The sequence below is a fragment of the Symphalangus syndactylus genome, chromosome 12, assembly GCF_028878055.3.
Source record: "Symphalangus syndactylus isolate Jambi chromosome 12, NHGRI_mSymSyn1-v2.1_pri, whole genome shotgun sequence".
Lineage (NCBI taxonomy): Eukaryota > Metazoa > Chordata > Mammalia > Primates > Hylobatidae > Symphalangus > Symphalangus syndactylus.
In genome coordinates, this window is record NC_072441.2 from 127648924 (window position 1) to 127666317 (window position 17394).

Here is a 17394-nt window from a genome sequence, read left to right on the forward strand (position 1 = left end):
CAACAGGGGGGTGTGTGTGTGTGTATTAGGCTTCCCCCTCCCAGACCTGTTCCCCTTATCTCCAGTTTGGTGGGTGACCCAAAGGTTACAGGCTGGGAATAGGCTGGGAGTACCGGTGACCCGAAGGTCACAGGCTGGGAATAGGCTGGGAGTACCTGGCTGCCGAAGGTCACTCGCCACACTACGGAGGGAGGGAGTCTGGACTCAAACCCAGGCTGACCCGGCCCAGGAACCAGCTCGAATGCCCCTCCTCTCTACAGTCTCCTTTCTCCACATGTAGTGGCCTGGCTGCGCTGTCCTCCAGGCAGTCTGACTCCGGCGTGGCCGGGAGGCGAGCCCAGAAAGGGCTGGCGACTCGCTCACGGTCACACAGAGCGGCGGAAGCTCCGTATCTGGATAGCTCATCAGCCCCGGAGCCGATTCTCGGAATCGCTATTTCAAGGGGTCCTCTTGGGAGATGGAAACCAGGAGAAGGATGGCCCAAAGAAGACCACGTAGCCGGTGCACACCATCCGCAATGACCCAGGAAGACCTGCAAATCACACTCTACATCCTCATCCCTCCCTCTTCCTGGTCATTTCCGGGTCCTTCCAAACTCAGCTGGGTGGGAAAACTGTAAAAACTAACTTAAAAATTGTTAATGGGAGAGAGGTCACAAAGGCGGCGGGTTCCAAGAGAAATATACTATTATCAGTAACTTTCTTATGCTCCTGTCATAACCTGTTAGACGCTGTAGTGGGTGAAAAGATTCCATTCACAATAGCTACATAAAATATGGAAGGGAGGATATATGTTTAAGGAACAGAATTGTTGAGAAAAAATGACAGCAGTTACCAAGATACATGAAAGTCATGATAACGTCACACCAAGTCCTAGATGGAAATGTCTCACATTGTGAAGATGCATAATCTCCCTCAAATTAATTTCTAAAGGTACTTAAATTCCCCACCCCCAATATTTTTTACTTTTTTGGAAGTAGCTTTAAAATTCCTAAAATATTTATTCAGAAGCCTGTATTTTGAAAATAGCCATGAGAATGTGGAAAAAAGAAAAATCAGAAGGATGACTTGCCCTCCCAGTTACTACAGAACTACAATAATTAAAATAGTGAGGCTGGTGCAAGAAGAGTAAACAGCTCCCTTGAAGAGAATATGCTGAGATCAACCTACAGCCATCTGAGAATTTGGTATATAGTATATGGTCAGTAGGGGAAAGGGTTCATTGAAGAGTGCTGTGATAAATGGCTAATTATTGGGGAAAATGAAGCTACAAACCACACCTTCCATCAAAATTAATTTCCAATAAACTAAAGATGTAAATAATGAAAAAAGAGCTAATACAAATATAGGCCAATGCTTGTAGACGGTTGGATTTGAGAAATACTTACATATACAACTGTAAATAGAACCTACAAAAAATATATAAACTTTGGTCTACATAAACGTTTTAAAACTCCAGCGTTACAATAGCAAGACAGCCACAAAAAAGTGAGGGAATGCAGCACATGTTACAGACAGAAGATACTATTGTCCTTGATATATAAACTACTATTACAAATTAAGGAAAGTAGAAGCTCTATGATTGAAAAATAAGCAAATGATGTATATAAATAATTTTTAAAACAACTTAACTGACCGATCCATGTAGGAAAAAGTAAGGAATAACTAAGGAAATGCAAATTATAACAATGATATAGTATTTTTCTTGTTTAAAGTGACAAAGATTTAAAAGATCAGCACGGTGTGCTTGCATTGAGTGTGTTCATTGATACCTTTCCTGTGGGCTATTTGATAGCTATCAAAAGCCTTTAAAAAATGTAAAAAGCCTCTGGCCGATCAATCTTATTTTTGGGAATTTATCCTAGGTAAATAATTAGGCAAATTCACAAAGGATGTTTGTGGTAGCAATATTTATTAGAGCAAAAACGGGAAACAAAATACCTATTAACAGGGAAATGGCCAAAGAAAGATGGATCCATGCAATGGAACATTAAACAGTCATTTAAAAGGTTATATAGATAGATTAACATTAAAATCCTTATATTTGTAAACAAAAACCAAGTACTGTAAAGTATATTTTTGTCAGTGTGGGTACACAGGAAAAAAATTAGCAAAATTCACCAAATATATTTTGCTGAATTTTCTAAAATGTTTTGTAAGACTTTTATTCTATCAGAACAAACAATAACAGTGTTTCCTTTTGGGAAACCTAACCTCTCACGTCAGAGGTCTCTTTCTTGGGGAAGCTTCCCCTCATCCTCCTTCCACGTTTCCCAAGATTAGCTTCTCACTGTGAGGTCATTGATAGGTGACTGTGTCCCCAGTTGGCTAACAAGTTCTGTAAGGGCCCATTATGGTCGATTTGTCTCGGATCCGTAGAGCTTGGCACATACTAGATGCTCAACAAATGCTCTTACGTAAACGAATTAATAAGTGAATGAATGAATGACTCCTACTTTCATGTTTCTGTGAATGATCAGTGAACTGAATGGAATCGAACCAAACGGAAGCCCCTAGGTCTGATCCTACCTACCCGGAACGGAAGGTGAGGAGAAAAAAACCTGAGAGTGGGAGTCGGATCTGGATTTCTGCCTTTTTCGAAGTTCGGCAGCACTCTGGCCCCAGGCAAGTTATGTCGCCTTGCTGAACTTTGGCTACCTCGTGTCTGAAACGTGGAACATCGCATCTTCCCCCAAGGACTGCGTGCCAAGCAAGACAGCACACACCAAGTGTTTAGCAGAGTGGCTGTACTCAGTAGGCGCTCACAAATAGAAACGAATAGTGGGGCGGTGAACACCACTCTCCACGCGTTTGTCTCAGGCTTAGATGCTCCCAACCAGAAAATCGTGAGAAGCCTGGCGACCCTGGGCAGAGGCCTCCCTTTCGCCTGCCCCACAGACGCGAGGGCTTGATCCAAAGGAGGGCTGCAGCCGCTGGGACTCCGCCTCGGGGGCTCCTGCCGCTCACTCAGCATCAGTGCCCTCGCTCCTCCACCTTCAGTTGGCTGTTTGGCCGGCCTTTAGGTCCAGGGCCCCGGAAGAAGCTGAGCCCCAGCGAGTTCCCGGCCAACGGATGTGGAGGGGTGCACTGGGCCAGGAGCCGGTTCGCAGCGCCCGCTGCGCCTGCACTGTGCAGACAGACCTGGCTTTGGCTGAGGGTACTCCCGGGTTTTATTTTTGCACTGTTACGCACTAATTGTGATATGTGGAACAAGTCATCTCACCTCTCCAAGTCTGTTTTCTCACCTGATAAGTGGAATAATCGGACCTGCCTCGCAGAGAGTGGTGTGACTTCAGTAAGCAACTGTAGGGAAATCGCTGGGCGCCTGGCCCTTAGCTGGACGAGCGCCTGAGAAACCCGGCGCCACCATAGTTCTTTCTGTCTCCGAAATTATGCCCGGTTCCCAGTCCTGGCATAGATCCGTGGCTATGACCACGGAAAATGACCATTTTAGCGGTGTCAGAGGACGGGGACAGGAAACCAAGCTGCGCGTCTCCCTGTCCACAGAGGGTGTGAGCGGCTGAGGGTCTTAATCAGCATGACTCATGAGTTGATCTGGAGGAAAATGTCGCTACGTGTCTGTGTGTACACGTGCGTGTGTCCACATAGGAACAGAAGAGTCTGTGGTTGTGTGGGAAAACGCGTGTCGGGCAACCCGTGGAGACTCCTTCTCCCAAAGGCACGTTCCCCCTTTCCTCTGCGCCCCATTCCCGGGCGAGAGTGATCAGCCAAACTAACGGAATCCGGCATCGCCAGGGAAGGGATGGGTGCGGGAGGGGCCATTCCGTCCCGGAGCCACCGGTTTGGGGATAATTACTTTTAATGTCAGAAAGATTTAGTTTAATATCATCTCTATTAGGCTGCCGGGAGGGTAATTAAACGGGACGCGTCGCAGCCGGCAAACAGATGGCGTCTGCTTGCTCCGAGGCCGCGGGCAAACAGCGCAAAAGTCAATGCCTCCCGGGTCCTCCATAGGCGCCCCTGGCTCTTTTACTCAGCGCTACACTACTCACCCTCGGCCCCCTTCCCCACGCCGCGCCTCGAGCCGGCTCTGCGCCCTAGGCCCTCAACCCTGGCCTCACCCCAGCGCAGTCCCTTTGGACGCCACCAGTTCCTGGGCGTGGGCGTGGGGGATGGGGCCGGGGGCCAATAGGGATGGGGTGGATTTTCTTGGCTGGGCCCTCTCACCCGGGCCCCCAGCCCCTGGCACAGCAGAGGCGTCAGAAAATGATTCTGAGCTAAGAGTACGCGTGTGAATCTGTGAGGAAGACCCTCTGCTCTCAGCCGCCTCATTTGTCCCGGAAGGCTGTGGCTTTTTCTGACCAGGGCCCAACCGTAGAAGTAAGACCGGAGCTCCGAGCATAAACCAGGGCATGCGTGCGTGAGGATGTGCTCCTGTCGGCGTGTGCTATCACCGAGGTGGAAATCTGTGGGAGTCTGGGAATGTCACACACCAAGTGGATGTCCCAGGATGCGGCATGCTTATGAGAACACTGTGAGGTCAAACTCACTGAAGGGGTCCCCTTGAACCGGAGGGTAGCATCAGAGTTGAGCCTGGGCCCGGTGGTGCTCTCTGAATGCTGGCATGAGAGTGTGTCCCAAACTTTGCAGAGAGTGGTCACACGCACGTGGGAGGGGGTGTGTCCAAGTGTGAAGCTACACTCAGGTTGGGGAGGGGTAGACCCTGCTGCCTCAACCTGGGCGTGCTCTTCTAGTGCTGGTGGCTCAGTTGGGCCATGACCTTGCTTTCCCCTCCGACCAACCCGATCCAAATCAGGAGGAACTGGCCCTGGAGCGGCCTGGGAAGCTGGGCAGAGGATTCCTGCCCTGTCGAAGTGTGGGTGAGATGACCTTGGGTTTATTTTGCCTCCCTCCGTAACGGGTTTATTTTGCGTCTCTCCATAACACATTCACTCACATGAACACCCTAACCTCCGGGGAGTGGGAGAAAAGGCTGTGGGTCCCAGACCTGTGGGGATGTGAATGCCAGAAAAGAGGGGCGAGAGAATAGAGAGGTGCCTCCACTAGGGGTGGGCGGATTCTCTCTGGTTGGGCTGTGTTAGATGCCAGGATGCTCCTCCTCCCACTCCTGAGAAAATGAAGTTCCTCACGCATCTGCGGGGCCGCCTCGGGTTCCCGAGTCCTCGTGGCTACACCCTTGGCTTCTGCGGGATCCCCGGTCCGGAGTGGGGAAATCTCACGCTGACCTGGCCTCAAGCGCGAAGAAGCATACCTGGGCCACCGCCCCCCCCAAAAGCTAGACAGATTTGTATAGTTTATTTCGTTTTCGGTTTAATATAATTTCCCGAAAACTTTGTCCAAAGCAGCTCTGGGAGCAGGCACCTGGCGGCCCCTGCGCGGAATCCGGCGGTCGTGGGCGCTCTTCCCCCCACCCCATGGCTCTCCTCCCCAGCTGCGGCCGGGGCTAGACGTACTTGGCCTCGGAACCTCCAGGTGTTGGAAGGTGGGGTCTGGGTCCTGCGCTCCTAGAGGACATATTCTCCCTGAAGCACTCCCCTATCCTCACTTCACGCGGGAGACTCTCGCGGGGGTTGACACCCTTCTCTCTCCTAAACCCATTCACAGACTCCAGCAAGAGGCATTTTCTGGGAGCGAGTGACCAGGTTTTTATCGCTATCATAGACCTTGTCCGTGTCGGAGCGCCCTCGCGCCGGGGCCTGGTGAACTTTCTGGAAGCTCTCCGCCCGGTCCTCCAGCGCATCACCCCCACCCACTCCTCCCTCCAGCCTCAGCCTCCGGGTGGGCTTCTTCCAGGGCTCTCCCCGGGCGCCAGGTTCTGTGGTCTTCGGGTGGGCGCCTGTTGGTCGCACCGTCCTTCCCCCACCCCCACTCCTGGGCTCAGAAGAGGATAGACTGACAAGGTGCGGCCCAGTAGTCGTGCCAGGCGGGAGGGGCTGCGTCCTGAGGCCGCGACGCCCCGGGCCGAGTCTACGTGCCTAGATTCCCGCCGGCCTGGAGGTTCGAAAGAGCGACGCAGAGACGCACAGTCAAGAGTAGAGGGAGAACGACAGGAACGCTCATTTTCCTCATTATTTAAACGAATTTTCTTTGCTCTGAAGGAGAGAGAGAAAAGTAGAGAACAAAAACGAGAGTGACAGAACATTAGAAATTAGAGGGAAAAACAGAATGAAAAGACACAGAGATAGAATCAGAGCTACAGAAACCGAGGGCGACTCGCCCGAGGGCCGCGGCATTAATTCCAGATGTTGCCTTTCAAAAAGGAAACAAAATCTGAAACCTGTTACCTCTTCTGCAGAACGAGCTGTTCCTCAGGGCCGTGACATCAGGACAGGATGAGAATAAGGCGAAAGTTAAAACTGAAAACTGTCCGAGGGGGCCTCCCAGCAGTGACTTTGTCTCTTGCCGGGAAGGTCGGACAGACCGATGCGCGTCCTGAGTTTAAGAGAATCTGCGAAGACACAGAGGCCACTTTTTACTTTCGTTTAGAAAAGAAAATAAAAGGGGGGGTCTATTTGTTCATTTACAATAACGACAAAAAGAATCCCTCCACCACGGAAAAGAAATCGAGATGCTGAAAAATGAGGAAAAGAGAGCAAAAAGGGGCTGAGGGACGCGAAAGATGGGCGGGGAGAGGAAAGGCTCAGGGCGCGAGGGACGCGGCAGGCACCGACAGGAAGCGCAATCTCATTTCTCTTCGCTGAGCTTCTCTTTAAACACGAAAATCTTCATAAACCACACTTACCCTCCAGGATGACTATCGTATCAGGACTTTTAAAAATAAAGTAACTGAGCTTTAAAGGAGACAGGAGGACAAAACCAAAGCAGCCCCCAACTACCCCAAACTCGTCGGATTTGGGAGCGCGCCCAAACATAGCAGGAAGAAGGCAGGAAAAATCGTCCTGGCATTTATGCCTTGAACGATTTTATGCCCTTCCCCACCCCCGCACCCCTGTCCCTCCCCCACCCCGACCGCAGTAATTGAATTGTCACCTGCCCCCCATTCCGCCCCAGGGCTCCAGGGCCACTTGGGAAGCTCGGCTTTGCCAAGCTCTCCCGGCCAGTGAGAGCGGAGCAGCCGAGCCGGCGCCCCAGAAGCGGAGAGGTTACACAAGTCTACCCAGAGAGGCGCACCGGACACGGTAATTAGGAGCAATTCACACGCTCTCGGGCTCACGGAAACTACTTGTCACGAAATTTTCAACGCTCCTCCTCGCCCACTTTTTTCCACTCCTTTCCTGGCGCGCCCCCTCCCCTCCCGGAGGCACACAGTGGAACTTTTGGAGTTTCGAATCTTTCGGACACTGTAGAATGCGGGGCTCCCCGGGCGCGGGCCCGGCCAATCAGAGCGCCGTGTGCCTCCCCTGGCCAATGGCAGGCGCCACATTGTTGTCCAATTCTGTCTAATGGAGCCCTAAGGAGCAACAATAGAGCGGGCGAGCGGCTCATTGAGAGTCTGGCAGCGCCGGGCAACTGGGCCCCGGCTGCGCGCAGCGTCCGGCGCGCACCGCGAGGGGACCCAGCACGGCGAGAGTCAGGTCGCGGGTTCCAATCAAGCGGCCCGCAGACGAGCCTCCGACCCGGATTTCTGAAGGGAAGGTTGTACTGCGCTGCGTTCTGAGGGGTCCAGAAGTTCGGACATGGTGACTGAAGGAGGGTGACGTGGTCAGATAAGGGGCCGGGGGCAAAGGGAAGAGGCCAAGAGCGCCAGCGTCGCCAGTGGAGCCGGGAGGCGCGTGCCGCGCCAGCGGAGGAGGAGGATCCCGGAGCCCAAGGCAGGTAGTTGAGGGCCGCAGGGAGAGCAGTGGGTGGCGACCTGGTCTGCGGCCCCTGTTGAGGAGGCCTGGGCCCCGTGGGCCTTAGGAACGGCGCCGCCCGAGGGGTCTGGGAGAGGAGGCAACGCTCATAGAGAGGAGGTCTGGGACTCTCGGACGGAGACACAAGGACTCTGTCCCGGGCTCTGGCAGGGACGGGGAACGCGGGAAGCAGAGGAGACTGCGGCAGAAGCGGGGAGCTGGGCCTGCTTGGGCCTTGTGGGGCTGCGGCGTGGGCGGGACTCTGGTGTCCGTTTATGGCCAGTTGCGAAGGCGACTCCCCTGGCCTGGTGCAGCCTGCTGGGCCATCCGTGTCCTAGGACCCCAACTCTGAGATCAGAACGCAGGAGCCTGCGCTCGAGCGGGGTCCCCTGGGACCCCAAGACGGGGAGGGCGTGTCTGACGACTCTGTCCCTAAACCCGGAGGGGAGGGGAGGGCAGTGCGAGGTGGTCTTCGAGAAAGATCCCCCTCCTGAAATGCCTAACTTTTCGCAGGATACGTCTTCCGCCCCGACTACTACTCCAGACTGCGAAGCTAAAAAATTGCACCACAGGTTTTACCCAATCCCCTCCCCCGGCATTTGCCTGTGGGTTTTCTTCTTACACATCCTCCTCTCCCAGTCGCGGCCCCTGGATCCCGGACACCCAGATCAGCTGCTTTTCACTGTTTTCCTTGCCCATGAAGCTTATCTTTGGGCTGGGTTTGCCTATACAGAAAGTTTCTTTGGCCGAGTTTTTCTCTTTAATACTACCAGACCTAAACTAAACTCCACACACATTTTCTCTCTCACTCTCTGGAGGCCCGCACCGTGGAACTTTTAGGGCTCACATTTTTATGGGTCCCAGAGCCACTGGGCCTAACTTTGCCTGAGTTGTTTCCTCGCCCCCACTCTGCTTCCTAAAGCTATTCTTTCTGTTGCTGATTTTTCTCTCCAAAGCTTCTGCCCCAAACTGCATTAAAAATAAACAAAAAGAAACAAAACTCCGGCCCAACCAGCTCAACTCTGCGCCTTCACATCTCTCTCCTCTTCACCCTTCCACCAAACTGACCGTTTTGCTCCGGGTTTTCCTGTTTTGCCCTTGGCATCAGCCTAACTTCTGGGCCAAAACTGTCGCTCTAATCCCAGTCCCGTCAAACGAACATTTCTCTCACCCGTCTCACCCCGATTAGGCTAAGCTTTGGGGTATCATCTTAACTTTTCCAAATCCTCATTACAGCCATCTGAATCAGTGACTTTCACACTTTACATGTCTCTTTATTTTTTCCAGCGGAATCACTGATTCAGACAAAATCTTACCCCCAGCGTGTAAATCAAGTCTAAGAGCAGCCGTGGCCGGACTGGGGTGAAGGCGCTAGGGCTCACAAGGAGGTTCCGACTGCACCTCCTCCCAGCAATTCTGGCCCCGCTAGCCCAGCCTCCGCGGCCCAAATTTCCCTCTCCAGCTTGGGTTCCTCAAGGCTGCGCTTTGGCCTAGCGCGCGGTGTGCTCCTCACCAGATCTCTCCCCTCTCCCACCTTCTTTCCCGTCAGGTCCTGTCATGGAGCTGCGCTCGGAGCTGCCCAGCGTGCCCGGCGCGGCGACGGCGGCGGCGGCAACAGCCACGGGGCCGCCTGTGGCGTCGGTGGCGTCGGTGGCGGCAGCCGCGGCGGCCGCCGCATCGCTACCGGTGAGCGTGGCAGGCGGCCTGCTGCGGGGGCCGCCACTGTTGCTGCGGGCAGCTGAGAAGTACCCGCGGACCCCCAAGTGCGCGCGCTGTCGCAACCATGGCGTGGTGTCGGCACTCAAGGGCCACAAACGCTACTGTCGCTGGAAGGATTGCCTGTGCGCCAAGTGCACGCTCATCGCCGAGCGCCAGCGTGTCATGGCGGCGCAGGTGGCGCTGCGCAGGCAGCAAGCGCAGGAGGAGAATGAGGCGCGCGAGCTGCAGCTGCTCTACGGCACTGCCGAGGGGCTGGCGCTGGCCGCCGCCAACGGCATCATCCCCCCGAGGCCCGCCTACGAGGTCTTCGGTTCAGTGTGCGCCGCCGACGGCGGGGGACCTGGAGCGGGAGCGCCCGCGGGGACCGGAGGCGGAGCAGCTGGCGCAGGGGGCTCAGGTGAGAGCGCGGCCAGGCCGCAGGTAGGGGCAGCAGGATCGTAGCTCTGGGGCGCGCGGTCCAGGGGCTTGTCTCGGTTCAGAAAGAGTAGAACCCCCGTGTCCAGTCGCCGCGACTGCTAGGGTTCGCCGCTCGCCCAGCCTCGGGTATGGAGGGTGGGTACGGAAACTCTCCTTTCTCTCGCTTCTGGAGCATTTGCACTTTACCCCTTTCTCCTGCATCGGGCCCAAATGTACACGCTTTAATTTTTTTACTCGCCTCTACCCAAACGCAGGCAGGTCCCTGCTTCTTTGCTTCGTCTTCTCCCCAGGTGGAAACCTGCGCATCTTCCTTCGCTCTGCGCTTCTTCACAGACCCTTTCCCTCTGCTCCTTCCCAACTCTCTTAAGGAATTCCCCCACCCCGTTTAACTGACACCCACCCCATTGCTTTCCCTAGGTTCTGAGACGCCCTAGTTTCTTTTCCCCTTCTCGCGTTCCTAATGCCCTCTGGACAACCGCTTACTGCGCCCTCCCTCCTTCTAGCTTCTTCCGCACCCTCCCTGGTTTCTCAGGTCTGCTTTCCTATGTCTTTTCCTCTTGGCGTCGCTTCCTACTCCCTGCCTAGCCCCACCCTCTTTTTCCGGACCCCCGTGGCTTTTTGTGGGGAGGGAAGAAATTAGGCCAGGGCCGTTGAGGGAAAGGAGGGATCAGCTCTAAACTTGGGAGGGAAGAACTTCTCAGGTCTCAATTTTGGAAAGGGTGGATTAGAAATAGGGGCTCTACTTCTGCCTGTAGAGAAGCTTGGGACCTCCTAGATAACCAAGGGCGCCTTTCCTTACAGGCTGCACTGCCAGGGCAGGCATCTTCTATACAGTGGGCTCCTGTACAGCGTGGTTAGGCAGAAGTTATGTTGTCTCTTGTTTGAACCCTGGACCTGGCCACTTCTCCAGGGCAGGGCAGGACTGGAAAGGAAGTTAAGGGTGGAGGTGTTGGGGCACAGATGTGGGGAAAGCAGCACTGAACATCGAGTTTACAGGGCGCAGGTAGTTGGGGTTCTGAGGAGTACAGAAAGAGAGGGAGCCCTGTGGTCAGGGCTGTAGGGGCTCAGAGCGGAAGGAATGCTAGAGCAAAAAGAAAGAGGGGCACTGGGGCCTAGTGAATAAGGGCTGTGGGGTTGAGGGAGAGGAAACTGAGATCCAAAGGGCCGAGGTGCTGTGACCGCAGTCTTCTAGCTAACTGCTCCTCACGACACGTTTTCTCCCCTCCCAGAGGCCAAGTTGCAGAAGTTTGACCTGTTTCCTAAGACGCTGCTTCAGGCAGGCCGCCCGGGCAGCCCGCCGCCGCCGCCGGTGAAGCCCTTATCACCTGACGGCGCAGACTCGGGGCCCGGGACGTCGTCCCCGGAGGTGCGGCCCGGCTCAGGCTCGGAGAACGGTGATGGCGAGTCCTTTTCGGGTTCGCCCCTAGCTCGGGCCTCCAAAGAGGCAGGTGGCAGCTGCCCAGGCAGCGCTGGCCCTGGCGGCGGCGGCGGCGGCGACGAGGACAGCCCGGGCTCCGCTAGTCCTCTGGGCTCTGAATCCGGTTCAGAGGCTGACAAAGAAGAGGGTGAGGCCGCGCCGGCGCCAGGGCTGGGCGGAGGCTCGGGTCCACGGCAGCGGACGCCGCTGGACATCTTGACACGCGTGTTCCCAGGCCACCGGCGAGGCGTTCTGGAGCTGGTGTTGCAGGGCTGCGGCGGCGACGTGGTGCAGGCCATCGAGCAGGTGCTGAACCACCACCGTGGAGGCCTGGCGGCCGGCCTGGGCCCTGCGGCGCCCCCGGATAAGGCCGCCGTGGGTGCTGCAGCAGCTGCAGACGACGCGTGGCCCAGCCGCGTCGACGCCGCCGCCGCTACCGCGGGGCCTGGGCTGCCTGCGCCGCTGCAGGCCGGGCCCGCCGCACCCCCGCACCACAGACCCTTGCTGGCCGGCGCCATGGCGCCTGGGGCGCTGGGCTCGCTTAGCAGCCGCTCGGCCTTCTCGCCGCTGCAGCCCAACGCCAGTCACTTCGGTGCGGACGCGGGCGCCTACCCGCTGGGCGCGCCGCTCGGCCTCAGCCCCCTGCGCCTGGCCTACTCCGCGGCAGCGGCGCACAGCCGCGGTCTGGCCTTCATGGCGCCCTACTCCACCGCCGGCCTGGTGCCCACGCTGGGCTTCCGCCCGCCCATGGACTACGCCTTCAGCGATCTCATGCGTGACCGCTCGGCCGCCGCTGCTGCGGCGGTGCACAAGGAGCCGACCTACGGCGGCGGCCTGTACGGGCCTATGGTCAACGGCGCTCCGGAGAAGCAGTAGGGCGAGGGGCCTGGCAGCCGGCCGGTCCCCAAACAGGAACCCCAGCCCTGTCCCCGCGGGCCGTCGACCCCTCTTCGCCCAGCGCTCTCTCTGAGCCCTGGCTGGGGTCTTCTCACTCCAAGGTGGTTTTTGGGTTTTCTTTAAGAGGGTGGGTGGGGAAGGCTGAGCAAAGGGGGAGCAGCTACAGACAGGTGCAGGTTTTCTCGGAGGGGGTACGCGGCCTGGGTCCTCATCTCCTACCTCCGGATCCCTCTTCCAGCCTCGCCCGGCCCCCTTTCCAAAAGGCTGGGAATTCATGAGAATTCAGAGGCTGCGACAGCATCGCAGGCTCCTGCGGCTCCTTAGCTGTGCTCATCCGGCTCTCAGTGGATGGCAGGATAATCCGAGAGTCTTTTCTGTGTCTCCCCAGCCCCCACTTTTAAAAAATTTAAATATTCGCTCTAACAAATATAAATTTAGGATGTATAAATCTCTTGGCACTGAGTCGAGTCTTTGGGACACACATATATATCGATACAATTGTAAAAAAAAAAGGAAACAAGTTCTAAGGTGCACTTTCCTCGTTGCGGTATTTGTCGCTCTCTTTGTTGCTTATGCCGATAAGCATGGGTTTCCTTGGTGCAGTGTGTTTTTATATATGTATAAATCTATATATAATCTATACATATATATATACAAGCCAGTGTATAATGTTATAAAATGGAATTCTAAGTTATTAATTGTAATCTGTAGGTGACCTCGGTATTAACGTGAAAAACATTCAAAAACAAGCAAAAAAAGGGACAAAATGGAAAAAAATTAGACTATGCGCGCATTGTACTTATCAGGTTTATAGATTAAATATATTGGAAACTCGGGATGAATCCTGCCCACCTGCCCCTCTTGCCTGCGGCTGGTCTGTCCCTAAGGAGCCGTCAAGGTGCGCACTGAAGCAGGAACAGAGCGACGTGTGACTGAGCCAGAACCGCCCGCTCGCGGGCCCATCCTCGCCTCCCGGGACTCGCCAAACGCCCTGACTGAAGGGCCCGCAGCGGAAAACGCTGCTGCAGAGCAGCACTTTGTGCTTTCCTTTGCATAGATATGAGCTAGAAATAAATGTTATTTTCTAAGAAAACAATGCCGAATCCCGTCCCGCTCCTCGAGAAATAGGGGGTGTGGGGAGGGGGGGGGCGCTGGGGAAGGTCGTGATTTCCCGCTCAGGCCGCGGCGCTAAGGAGACGCTTGTCCGAGGTCCCATGGGACCTCCGACCCTCGGGCTACTGGGAGAGGAGACTTCCTGTGGTACCCGGAGGACCTATCCCACCAGAGTGGCGCGGGGCTCACAACTCCCGAACGACCCGCGACCGTTGAGCAGCGGGAACCCAGTGTGTACCCCAGCTCGGGCACCCTTGCGCAGGGGTCGCCTTGCCCCGGCTCTTAGTTTTTGGATCGCCGGCCCGAGTCCTCACAGGGATCTTGCAAGGCTGGGGGCCCAGTCCCCGCTCTTTCCCAGGTGTAGATTTGGATGTAGCTCGGGCCGCACACTGCGCGCTCCCCATCCCAGGTTTGGAACCACAGGCAGCGAAGGTGACGGCTGGGCAGGGTGGCTGCTACCATTCTCCTGACAAGGGCTACAGCCTGGGAGTTATGGAGTTCTGGGGAGTTGGGGTGGCATGCTGCCTTCCTTGAAAAAGTGTAATCTGGGAGAATGGCCGTGAGCACGCGACTTCGAGCCAGACCTCGTCTCTCACCCTTTTCACCTTCCCTCCTCAAGCCCAGCAGAGCAAATTAGCCGCTCCGGGGCCGACCCTCTCCCTCAACCTCCAGTCCCTCCCGCTCCCCGCGGGGTGACTCCCCCGCTCCAGGAAAAGAGTGACTCCTCTCCTCGGCTGGGTCCGGCGACATCCCAAAGTAAACTTCTGGGGCCGGCTCGAGTTCCGCCAGGCAGTGAAACTTAATAGCAGGACAAGAAAACGGTTTAATAAAGAAGGGCTTTAATGGGGAACTAATTTGATTGAGTTGCCTAATTCCACTTTAATTGGAAAGGGGGTTTGGCTGTCTGGTGATGAAGTGCGAGCGCGATGAGATGAAAGTGGGGGAGAAGGACCCAGAGAAGAAAGATGCCGGCAAGAGCGATGGACGAAAAGGGGATAAAAAAGGAGAAAAAAGAAGGCGAGAGGAGAGAGGAGAGGGAAGAGTTAGAAAGAAAAGAGGAAGGCGGGAGAAAGCGTGCGGAAGCTTCTGGGAGTGTAAACTTTCTTGCCCTTGGCCGCTGCGCCCTCTAAAGCCCCCGCGCGCTCCCCCTACCCCAGGTTTTCGGAGCCTCCCAGCCTCTCCGCAGGGCGGTTCTGGCCGCCTCATCCCCGTCCTCTGCCCCACCGCACCCAAGGTGTTGGTTTCGGGAAGGACCTGGGTGCCCCGAGGCTCCTCGGTTCCTCTCGGTGCTCTGGCCGGACCCGAGGGGCGGCCTGTGGACCCCCGTTACTCATTCCCAAGAACATCTGGAGCGTCACAGACTTCAAGACTATTATATTGGTTCACCCTCACAGCAAACCAGGGTGAATCCAGAGAGTTGCTTACTACCGGCCCCATTTTACAGAGGAGGAAACTGAGGGCCATCTGGTCCAGGGAATTGTCCAACTTTCCCGGACCCCGGATCACTTCGCCTCTCCACCGCCCCTAGTGGGTCTCCTTCTCCTCGCATGAGGCGGGGTCTGCTGGCCGAGAGTGGGAGGTTTGCGGAAACTCTACTTCCGTGAACACAGGAGGCCCAGAGAGAAGCAGCGTGACCCCAAGCGCCCAGGCCTCAGCTCCAGGCTGTCAGCACCTTCCGGTAGAGCTCAGGAAGGCTTCGTGAGCGGTGGGCGTTCTAGGAGTGAGGTAGTGGGGCACCCGAGGTCCCCCGTTACAGGGCCCGGAGCGTCTCCATGGCCCAGGCCCCGCGGTGGAAGACCAGGTAAGTCAGTCACAGCCCTTGGCGCCTGGGAACGTACTGCGCCCACGGTGCGCCCCTGACCCGCTGCCCATTGCACAGTCAGGAACAGGGAGGCCCAGAGACCTGCAATGACCGGCCTGGGGTCGCACACCCAGGCCCCAGGGAGCCAGTATCTGAGCTCCAGACTCTCTGGCCTGGTGGCAGGGGCAGGGGGGCGAGTGAGTCTCCGCTTCTGGGAGCTTCCGCAGCCGGCAGGAGGGGACTGCGGCCTGAGCCCCGCTGGGATCAGCGCTAGGGAGGAGTGTGGGGTACCCCAGTCTCGGGCGGCGTTCGCACCCTGGAAAGAGAGGGCAGTGGCAGCAGCGTTACCTCTTTTGCTTCTGGGAGAAGGGGAAACGGGAATCCCCTTCCTGACCGCTACTGTCCACGTTTATTCCTGAATGCTTCCCAAAGCAAGCTGGAGCCGACTGGGTCTGGGCACTGGGAGGATGCGAACCCGGGCCGCCGCGGGTAGCTCCAGCTGGTGGGGAGCTTCCCTGCCCCACCCCTCCTGCACAACAGCAGCAGCAGCGACATACTGGCACCTACTGTATGCCAAGTCCTGTATCAACCATGTTCCCCAGCAGAATCCTGCTCAGTGGGCCAGGAAGAGCCTAGAGCCAGGGTCCAGGCTCAGTCGCTGGCTGGGGTTATTCTTTCTTGAATTTCTTCAGTCAGCAAATATTTGCTAAATACTTAATGTATGTCAGGCCCAGTTCTAGGACCCTGGGATACACAAGTGCACACAAGGGAGGTCTGGCCGGGGAAGGCCACTTCCTCAAGGCACTCTGCCTCAATTAAATGGTGGAATAGTGGGGTCTGTTTCTCTGGGTGCTGTGAGAAGTAAATGAAATAATACCCAAAAGCTCTCAGCTCAGTGCTTTCTCACTAGGTGTTCACTATTACCATTCTCATATCCTTTGGTGTGGATGGTGTGGCCCCATTCAACAAAGGAGTCAACGGCTCAGAGGGATCCAGTGACTGGAGCAAATGGGGCTTCTGAGCCCTCTAAAGTGTCACAGATTATGGGAGACACCCCGCCTAGGGCATGGGGCCACACAGACAGATGGGAGAGTGTGGTTCTGTAAATGCCTCAGAGGAAGTGAGCTGAGTCCTGAGGGGTTTGGTGAGGGGCAGCATTGTGATCTGTGGTAGGACATTGGGGAGGCAGTCAGGGGTCCCGCTGGACTAGCAGATGGAAAGGGAGGAGGGGGAGACAGGCTGTTGAGGTTGCACAGAGTCAGAGGTTAGATCATGGAGAAACTTGAGTGCCAGAAACTGGGCCTGGACTTCAGTACTGGGAGCTATTGACAACAGGACCTGGTAAGATTTGCATCTGGATTTGGTAGATTATTTGGAGACAGGCCCAACCTCTCCCTCAGGGGCCGTGACAAATGGTTGTGCCAAAAAGGGATCAGTGGAAGTAGTGTGAGGGAGAGAAGAGGGCCCATTCAAGAACTGCTAGGAGCCAAACTACCCACTGTTGATCCAGTGTTGGGAGTAAGTAAGGAAGAGGGCTGATTCCCACCTGGGGCAGAGACAAGATTTGAGGGCAGGGAGAAGAAGCTTCATGTTCAACTTCAGAGTTTGAGGGACATGTAGGTCTTCTCAGCATGGATACCAAATGGTAGAAAGAGTCAGCTGTTATCTTGGAGGAATGAGGTGGCACAGCTCCCTGTCCCCCGAGGACACAGGACTCCCTTAGTGGAGGCCATGGGCCTGGGAGAGGTGTTGAGACCCTCTCACCATGTCTCTTGGTGCCAAGAGGACTGGCCTCTTAACATAACAGACCATGCCTCGTCCATGAAGGTCACCTCTGCCTGGAAAGCTCTTCTCGTTTTCCTCTCTTTAAGGATTCTCCCCACCTTCCTTAGGGTCCAGTTTCACAGGTGGACTCACTGTGAACCAGTGAAGCTTAAACTTCAAGTCTCCACACCTGACATGTTCCTCTCAAGGTCTTGCACTTTGTGCATACAGTCAAGCGACTTCTATCTTAAAACTTCAGGCCCCATTACAAACTGCAACTGCCCGCTGGGCACGGTGGCTCACGCCTGTAATCCCAGCACTTTGGAAGGCCGAAGTGGGTGGATCACGAGGTCAGGAGATCAAGACCATCCTGGCTAACATGGTGAAACCTCATCTCTACTAAAAATACAAAAAATTAGCTGGGCGTGGTGGCGGGCACCTGTAGTCCAAGCTACTTGGGAGGCTGAGGCAGGAGAATGGTGTGAACCCAGG

General features: G+C 55.8%; 1 protein-coding gene and 2 long non-coding RNA genes across 5 annotated transcripts in view; 2 read left to right on the forward strand and 1 right to left on the reverse strand.

The window, feature by feature from the left end:
• The window catches only part of LOC129469133 (uncharacterized), a 47634-nt gene extending 40357 nt beyond the window's left edge, over positions 1 to 7277 (reverse strand). For all 3 annotated transcript variants that reach the window (XR_010117666.1, XR_008652918.2, XR_010117665.1), the window contains exons 1-2: positions 7113 to 7277; positions 6266 to 6429 (exon numbers count right to left, since the gene is read on the reverse strand). This is a non-coding gene — a long non-coding RNA (uncharacterized lncRNA). The remainder of the gene's footprint in view (positions 1 to 6265; positions 6430 to 7112) is intronic.
• A 141-nt stretch (positions 7278 to 7418) lies between these two features.
• Positions 7419 to 13320, forward strand: DMRTA2 (DMRT like family A2). Its single transcript, XM_055254757.2, has 3 exons — positions 7419 to 7757; positions 9324 to 9890; positions 11140 to 13320. The coding sequence occupies exons 2-3, from the start codon at positions 9332 to 9334 to the stop codon at positions 12201 to 12203; spliced, it is 1623 nt and encodes a 540-aa protein (XP_055110732.1). The 5' UTR covers positions 7419 to 7757; positions 9324 to 9331; the 3' UTR covers positions 12204 to 13320.
• A 1617-nt stretch (positions 13321 to 14937) lies between these two features.
• LOC134734570 (uncharacterized) overlaps positions 14938 to 17394 on the forward strand; it is a 247910-nt gene continuing 245453 nt past the window's right edge. Inside the window, exon 1 of the long non-coding RNA XR_010117671.1 lies at positions 14938 to 15138. This is a non-coding gene — a long non-coding RNA (uncharacterized lncRNA). The remainder of the gene's footprint in view (positions 15139 to 17394) is intronic.